At 37.9% G+C, this 8,922-nt stretch overlaps 1 protein-coding gene across 1 annotated transcript; it reads right to left on the bottom strand.

Moving 5' to 3' along the window:
* Positions 1-626: 626 nt before the first annotated feature.
* gfral (GDNF family receptor alpha like) lies at positions 627-4,393 on the bottom strand. Its single transcript, XM_030071110.1, has 9 exons — positions 4,297-4,393; positions 3,839-3,973; positions 3,177-3,332; positions 2,946-3,005; positions 2,517-2,832; positions 1,155-1,414; positions 983-1,063; positions 815-896; positions 627-696 (listed from the first exon to the last, which is right to left on the bottom strand). Exons 1-9 carry the CDS (start codon positions 4,331-4,333, stop codon positions 627-629), a joined length of 1,197 nt encoding a protein of 398 aa, XP_029926970.1. The 5' UTR covers positions 4,334-4,393.
* Between the last annotated feature and the right edge of the window lie 4,529 nt (positions 4,394-8,922).

The following is an 8,922-nucleotide window of genomic DNA, read 5'->3' as shown; positions in this document are numbered from 1 at the left end:
TTTAAAAAGCAACAATAAACCATCAAAAAGTGGCATCAATTACTTAATCTCCGATCTCAAACATGTCAAATACATCAGAGTGGTTTTACAGTGACTGAAAGCAGAGGTGATTGTAGAACTGAAGAGGATAGATTGCTTTCTGAGACCACACATCATGAATTTCATTACAAAACAGTCTTTGATACAGCAAAAATCTTGTCAAACATCATAGAATTTTACAGTTAAATATTTGCAGAATATATCAAAGTCAGGTTTTATCAGTCTCTTAAATACTGTAGGTTTCCTGCAGAGTGCCTTGAATGGAGATCAACATTTTTCATTGCAACATTTTCATCTGCTGCTTAAGAAACAAACTTGGAATACAAAAGATATGTTATACAATAAATCCTGTACAAATGTTGTTTTTCTCTCAGTGTCTGGAGTATCCAAGCATCATTATCAACATCATTAATAACGTGATGCGTATCTATTATGTATCTATAGCAACAGGTTGCTGTTTTAGTCTACTGGAGGGGCTATAGAGTTTCAAATCCATCACATAATATTTTTCTTCTGGAAACCTTTAGATATAAAGAATCATGAGCGATTTTCAGTTTTAGTAATATATATAAACATATGTATGAATGTTAGAGAATAACAACACAGTTCCTTTTTTTAGGAGGCTGAAATTTGGTTTTATCCCCTCTTCTCATCATCCTACGAGAATAAGAAAAAAAGAAAGGAAAAAATGTAATGTCATGTTTTGTATCATCATTACCATATTATAATGACTTAATACAGCATATTTTGAATTGACCTGTGTTGATGTACTTACCATACTTTATAGAAAACAACAATGGGCATTAACAGAATAAGTCCAGCAAGGAACGTGTATACAAAAGCATATAGCAGATAATCTGAAAAGACAAAATATTAATACACTGCAGTGATAGAAACATAAAGAAGTGACATCATAATCAGTGTAATTCTGATAGAAACTTACCAGTTACCCATTCAGGACCTTGTTCAGATTCATTCACTTCAGGAGGTTTAAAAGAAGCACTGGTGATTTTCAAAGGTATCACTGAAATATAAAAAAAGAGCTGAATTGTTTGTTGTTAATGTGTGCAAGTAATCATGAAAACAACTGCTCTGTCAAGCCAAATGCCACTCACTGTAAAGGGACCGGTTATGAAATATATCATGAAGTGTGTTGCACTTCAGCATCTCTTCATCATGCAGTCCTTTGCAGGTACAAGGATAATGAAGCGTCGTGCCCACAGTGGCCAAAAAGGCCATCTTACATTGAATATCTCCACCAAGGACAAGAGCTGGATTCATCTGGCTGACGCATTCGCCGTCTGTGTTCTCAGAATCGCTGCACTGTGTGAGTTCAGCATGCCAGCATTTCGCTTGAAAGGTTTCGAACACATTTCTGGAAAGTCAAAGTGGTTGGGTGTGTAGAAAGGATTTGCAAAAAAATATACAAAATGAAAGTCAGTCGTCATCTTCAAAGTATTATAGCCATTATCTCTGATGAATACACAAAACGTTTGTCAGTGTAGTCATCATACTATGCCATAGAAGAAGATGTGCATTAGATGCAAAAAAAAAAAAAAAAAATTCCCACAGTCCAAGTAACATAAACCTTACATGAAATTCACACATTTGCATCACAACCCTTTTTTTTTTTTTAAATTATAACTTATAACTTTTTAGAATAACTGACATCATACGTTTCAGCTTTATTTGATGGGAAATTGGAGAGCACTAGACAAAGACCAGTGGTCTGATTCAAACCCACAATGTCAAGGTAGGTGGCACATTTCCTAAGCAACAACATCCATGAGGACAGCAGTCTAAACAGATTTTCCATTTTTTTATTTATTTTTTTAATAACTGAGCATCACTTTTATTCATTCTTTAAATTGCCCCCCATTAAGGATTCCATAAGTGGTTTAGTTTACCTTAATTTACTTTAGCTTAGTTTTGTTGGACAGCTTTTTAAGAAATATAGTTGCAAACTTATTTCCATTGTGGTCCTTGATGTTAACTAAAGGTTTCCTTCACTGTCTGATAAAGGCAAACTTACGTTATGACTACATGAATGTGTTCACAAGGTCCTCACTAGAATTTAGTATTACTCTAGATTTGTCTTTGTTGGGCCATATTGGCAATAGCCAAAATAACAGCTTCACAACAGCTTTCATTTTTTTAAGCTCTGGAATAATAATAATTAAAAAAAAAAAAAAAAAAAAAAAAAAAAAAAGGTCAGAGAACCCTGCACTAGAAGATGCTGTGTAGTGCAGTTCCATTTGGGCAATGTGTTTTCTCCACTATAGCCTCTCATTACTAAGCAGTCTCCCTTTTTAGTGTTAATTATGACACTTTTAAACATAAAGCCAACCAGTCCTGCACTCAAATTGCTGTGATTTTTGTAATCGTGTTGCATCGTCTTGTACTGTACTGTATTGTCATGGTTACTGTTATGGTATGGTAAAAAAAAGAAAAAAGATATAGAGATGTTAGCTACCCACCTGCAGTGCCAGTCTGCAAGGCAGTGGTTCAGCCCCTCCTGGCAGGTCCACGTCTCCTCTCCACATGTGCCACTGTGCAGAGTCTTTTTGATATGGAGGCAGTTCGGAGCCCCAGCCTCACACTCGCACATGAACAGCATCTCTGCTACATTGTACGGCATGCCGCTGTAAAACTGCCTTGTGGCTTGCTGGCAGTGGGTCCTGTTGCATTGCCCTGCAGCACAAGCCTGAACAAAAGGCACCAGATACCTGTTGCAAATCTCATCATCCAGGCAGACTTCCATTTGTTTCAAGCAGGATCCAGTACCGTCATAAACTGTAAGAAAAAAAAAAAAAAAAAAACATGCATCATGATTTGACTCTTTGTGAATACACCATATTGCTTCATAACTCTTATCTCTTTGACCTTTACCATGCCCAAACAATTACCATAGCCTTTTAGTATGCTAGATTGCCAGTCCATCTCTGAAGTGCTCCTCTTCTGCAGAGCTGCACACAATAGGAGGTATGATTAGCTCTTGTCCAATCTATTACAGCCACTGTTTTGTTCATGACACCCATCCTGGAACACAATGCCTCACACACTGATCCCCCTTTTGTCAACAAAAATGTATTTTTAGCTATTAATGCTTATCACAAAGAATGCTGAGAATACTGCACCTGGCTTTGGGTGGCACTGTACAGTAAGCGCTTGTATAGAGGCACAAGGCTCCTCCTCCCAAGCACACAGACACGCATGCATTGAGGGGAATTGGTCCAGTATGGCCTGGATGGTCATGTTACAGATCTTTGAGCCTTTTATTTGGCAGCCTTCATCTAGAATAACATGCACAACAGGGAGGCAGAAAAACAGGATTTTCCATGAGTGAGTGAGGTCTGCACAACAGGTGTTTTCTATGTACTTAACACCACTCTAATTTCACCTACAATGGCTTTGAGAGGCTATATGATCTGTTAACTGTGGAGCTTACAAATCTGACCAAATCTCACATATTTACACAAACTGTCTGAACTGCATCAGAGAAATGCAGAAAAATATGACATTTCACAATTATATTTCTTTCCAGTATCATCACAGAAATTTCAAGCACAGGTGGAAACTTATTTATTATTTTATGTTTGTTTGGTTAGGACAAACTTAGCTCTAGGCTATTGCCTCAATATTACATTTCAACCGTAGTCCAAAAGGCACAATTCAATTGAATAGCCCAGAGTAAGCCTACAGAGGCAATGTGAACTCCTTAATAATGCCACAAACACAGAGATAACATTGTGATCCAATCCCCCGCAGCAGGTATAAATGAGAAATGTGACATTTTTACCGTTAACCTCACAGATGCCTCTGAGAAATGCCTTTTCACTCTTGCATAAATCTGACAGGCAGGTATCCAAAGCAGCCAAACAGTCTGTAGATCTAGATGAAATCCTGATGCTTGTAATCTGAGAAATAATAACTCCTGCAAGATGAGTAAATCACAGTCACTCATAGTGTTGCAAGACACTGCATCTTGAAAGTGTATTTAATGATTATTAATTTAATTATGTATTCGCCTGTTGCTGCACAAATAGTAGGTTGAATGCAATTGTTGAGACAAGTTTAACTTATTCCAATCAGGGTAGACAGTCATACAGTGACACAGACAGAAGGCTACAATGTGAGAGACACATAATGCTAGATTACAGTATAATGAGATTGCTAGGTTTCAGTGTTTGGAAAAAGTAGGAATTATTTCTTTTGCCCTTTTGCATAATTCACAATATAAAGTTCAGTGACACTCACCAATCGTGACAACAGCTTCCCAAGGTGTTGGCTTCATGGTAGCTGCGGTGAGGCTGCTGCTGTGCTGATGAGCGGACAGCTGCAGGTCTGATGCTGCTGACCTTATCCTCTCCTCTCCTCTCCTCAGTGCTCACAGAGTTACACCCCCACAGTCAACGTGATGCAACATGTTTACTGAAGGTTGCACCCCACGAAGATACAGTAAAATGATGCATGCAATTCACTATAGGTCCTAACAAATATATTTTTATCATAAAGGATCTAGAGTGATTCTGTATCCTCAATAATAAGTTTATAGTGAGATTTTTCTACCTGAATATTTTTTAAATAATCTATAACAAGATTATTCTTTTAGAAATTTAAAAAGTTTGCAACTGATGCAGTATCCTTATATACATTTTAATGGGTTTTATATAGGTTGTTGTGTTCATAAGGGGAAATGAATATGACTTTGGAGTGGCAGGTCTAATCACATGTCTTGGATCTTTCGATGCTATTTTCAACCTGGGCCCTTAGTGTCCTATTTTTTTGCAATCATGGCTGTTGATTGTAGTGGAAATTACACCACTTCAAATCCTTTCAGCATAGTAGCACCCACACTGCAGTTATAGTTAAAAAAAAAAAAAAAAAAGACATTTTAGCTGCAAAAGTCAATTTGTTTCTTAAGCTCTCTCTCTCACACACACACACACACATACATTCCCTCTTACTTTGCTTGATGCTGCTCTTCTGCTGCGTTCAAGTTATGCTGGAAGACAGAAAGGACTGTTGCTTCAGTGTGAAAGCATACATCATGTGTTTTACTTGTTAACACCCACATTCAAAATAATTAGTATTGATTAATTTAAAACCAAACTCAAATTCACTACAGCAGGTATCTCTCACTTTTTGTGAGTGTCTCTGGCTGCATTTGTGGGTGTATAACTGATTATTGTGATTAAATTTGGTTGAGGGGCGAAAGAGGCTTGGTGAAGGATGTGAGTGGGTGAGTTAGTGGTTTTCAGTTTCCAATCTTTTATTGCCAGTCTTTGAAGCACTGATAAGCCCAGACCTAATTAAAACAAACTAAACACCCCTAGCTGGAAACAAATTCACAATAGAGAAAACCGCCCACAATAGAAAAGGTTACACTGCTAAACCTAACTCCCTATCAACAAACAAAACACAGGGGAGAAGAGGACTAAACAAAAATGGAAGCTCCACCTTTACAGCTTCCTGGCAAAATCTAGTAAATAAAGTTAAATCATATAAACAGTAACATGGGTTAAATGGGACATGCAGCTGAACTCTGAACAACCAAATAGACCCAAGAATACAAGCATACAACTGTTTTGGGGCAGTCCCAAATGCAGATCACATTAATACACTTTACAAAAAAAAAAAAGAAACAATTCATTCACCTGTTAGGGAATGTAACATTGCAATTTTTGCATTGGCTAATCTCCCATATAACCTATTTGTAAGTGCCGCTGTGAAGTTGACTTGTTCATTTTTGTTGTTTTTGTTTTTTCTTTTGAAATCTTCCTGTGTGTCATGAACACTTCTGTTGCGCCGATGCTTGTTTCCATGACTACAGCATCTAACCTATATTGTCGCTGTAAGACATGAAACAAAATAAATGCCTTTTTGACCCGTTAGAGAGTGGCAGTTATATCCGCTGTACCTCTGTGGGCTCCTATCTCACCGTCCATGTCTGCCACTCAGCGACTGCAGCAACTTGGAATATATTTTGGTATTTATCACATAAATTGAGCAAATAAACAACATCACATTGTAGAAACAGGAAGAGAAAAAGACATTGATTTAAACTGAAGAGCTGAGGCCAGGGTTATTCCCTAAAGTAAAGTCAGCATCGTTAATTTTAACTAGAACTCACCGTGTTATTATGTTATAACCATGTTTTGATCATAGAACTCCCCAAAATGTAAAAAGAATATCGTTTATTGAGGTACCTGAAGAATTTTGGCATATAGGCTGCTCTAGTTTTATAAATCTGAGTGCCAACATAGAGACAGTGATCAAAGTTCAGTCCAAAATATTTGGATGTCCACCCGCCTCTCTCTCCTTAATTCATGAAGCTCTCTTCATTCAGAGGGCTTTGAAGATCACAGATGACCACTCTCGTTCAGCTTTTTGTCTCGTTGCGCTCATCCATTCAGCGAAAAGGTTCAAAGGCTCAGTTAAAAAAAAACAAAAAAACAACATTCATCCTGAGGCTATCTGAGTTTCCGAACTCTTAATTAGTGTTGCGACTCATGCCATGTGATGCACTTTAAATTCCTCTGATGTTTTTAGGATGTTTAAGCTGTATTTGTACTATCAGTTTTATATTCCCATTAAGGAAGCTAACTGGCTAGAGGTAGGGTGTGTATGTACTGCATAATGTGATTTTTAATGTTTAAATGTGCCCGTACAAAGAGGGCAAAATCCCCAACAACTATTAGATAGGAATGTCAATAAAGATGACTTGATCTGACTTGATCTCTGCTTACTTCACTTCACTTCAGTGTGTGTGCACAAAGTAGGTGGCTAGGTATGCCCACCTTTGATTTAAAGCCATTAGTTTAAATCCATTGCCTTGAGCAAATCAGCTGGTAGAAGTGGGCATAAATTAATGAATAAATGCACCACTTTATGAAAGAGTGTCCAAGGGTGTGTTCTTCTTTAAGCTCATACAGGCTGAGGTCAGCAGTCAGCCTGGCTGTTTTAAATAACTTGGAAAGACATTGTATTCATCAGTGAGTAATATTTAGTTGCTCCTTTGACTTAGTCCCATTTATTAATTATTACACAGCAGAGACAGTTTATGTAAAGCTTTTATAACTGGCCTTTTATTTGACTGATTTGACTGCTAGGACACATTTCACTAATAATCAGCATTTCCTGTAATTTCTACTAGTTAGGACTCATTTATACAACACAACGGCAGAGCGTATACTGAGTGCTGCAAATTAACAGGCATTAACACATTTTATTCAGTTGGTCTTAACACAGCAAATTAAATACATTCACGGCATGGGTAAGCATCTGTTAATAGAAATACAATCATGACAAACCATGAAAGCACCTTGCAAAAAAAAAAAAAAAAAAAAAAAAAAAAAAAGAGCAGAGACACAAGAGAACTGTTTTTCCCCTTCTTTTTTCTTTTTTTTTTTCCCACACAAATGACACGGTGTCAAAAATTCAAAGAGCTGTCATCACTCACTGTTTTGCCTCATTGGTGAATTTGTGTTTGAATGTTCACTGAATCAAATTTCCCCCTCTTCACAAACTGCAGCTAGTTACAATATCAGTCGATTTCCAGTGTGAAAACAGCAGTAGTACAATTGTTGAAGAAATTGCATCACAACACCACATCTAGTCACATCACCACGACCACAGATGGTGTTTCAGAACATCTAAAATCAAGCCTAACATAACATTTGAACTGTACATAAGCATGTGATAAACACCAGACAATTCGAGTCCAAAAGAGCGAAAGTCTGAAAACTTCACATTTTCAGGGCATTTTCAAGACATGAAGAAATACAAATAATTCAAATGCAAGAAAACCCTAATCCGCTACAATTGTGATGAAAATTTACCAGTCAATAATGTCTCATACACAGAAATTTATGCAAATCAAGCTGTGGTGAAAACATCCAAAAGGCCCCATTCTGTCACCGGTTGCAGAAGCTCTGTGCATTCAATAAAACCCATTAAAGTGCCATCAATGTATGTATAGCACTTCCAATAAATAAATAAATACCTTAGATTGTGCTTAACAGACAGGAGGGCATAAAACAATAGTAAAACACACAGGTGATATAATACTGATCTATTCAGAAAAATATGAGAAAAAGTGAAATTAATTATGCTTAAGAAACAACAAAGGTTAAGACCCACAGCTAAGGAGGCCCTGCGGCTTAAGACCCAGAGCTGAGGAGGCCCTGCAGCTTAACACCTAGAGCTGAGGAGGCCCTGCAGCTTAAGACCTAGAGCTAAGGATGTCCTAAGCTTAGACCTTGGACTAAGCAGGTATCCACATTCCCACACTTTACGCACTGACCTTGGCCCTTGGCTCGGCACCACTTTTCTTGGGTTAAACCTTGAAATTTCCAGAAACATAGTGCCAAACACAGGTAGTGTGGATTGGGGCCAGTGGGAGCAACGTGATGCAGATGGATAAATATGTTGAATTTAAACCCAGGTGTAGCATTTTGAGGAAGGAGGGAATGTGAGCTACCCCCAGGCTATCTTTATTCTGGCGCTAAGAATAGCCTGGGGCTTAAGAGAGTGCCCTGAGAGGACTGCAGTGTAGCCTGGGGCCAGATCGACATAGTCATGCTTTGAAACTGATTCCATATAGGCCTTTTTCACAGCAGCCGTTTTCACATTAAACAGCAGGGTAAACACACGTGTTACTAACAGTATTAATTAGGCTCTGTTCCATTTGGGTCTAACAGAGCCGGAGGCCGGGCGTTGTTCATGCTGGCTCACTGGAAAGGCTCCACTACACTGAAACAGAAGGCAACCTTAATTAATGTCATAAGTAACCCAATAATGGCTGCCATGAAAGAGGTCTATCTAAAGTAACTGTCGAAAATACTGTACTGTACAGGTTTCTGTCCATTTGCATTTTGTAGT

This window comes from Myripristis murdjan, chromosome 15, assembly GCF_902150065.1.
Source record: "Myripristis murdjan chromosome 15, fMyrMur1.1, whole genome shotgun sequence".
NCBI classification, from domain to species: Eukaryota; Metazoa; Chordata; class Actinopteri; order Holocentriformes; family Holocentridae; genus Myripristis; species Myripristis murdjan.
The sequence above is the reverse complement of the archived record's forward strand: the minus strand, read 5'-3'. Positions and strand labels throughout refer to the sequence as shown.

Bases quoted from the DNA above. Each gene is read 5' to 3' on its own strand.
- gfral (XM_030071110.1), bottom strand. From the start codon at position 4,333: ATGAAGCCAACACCTTGGGAAGCTGTTGTCACGATTG. The intron at 3,333-3,838 runs GTAAAAATGTCA...ATGTTATTCTAG, and splicing joins AGGCATCTGTGAGGTTAACG to ATGAAGGCTGCCAAATAAAA. The intron at 2,833-2,945 runs GTAATTGTTTGG...TTTTTCTTACAG, and splicing joins TAGCATACTAAAAGGCTATG to TTTATGACGGTACTGGATCC.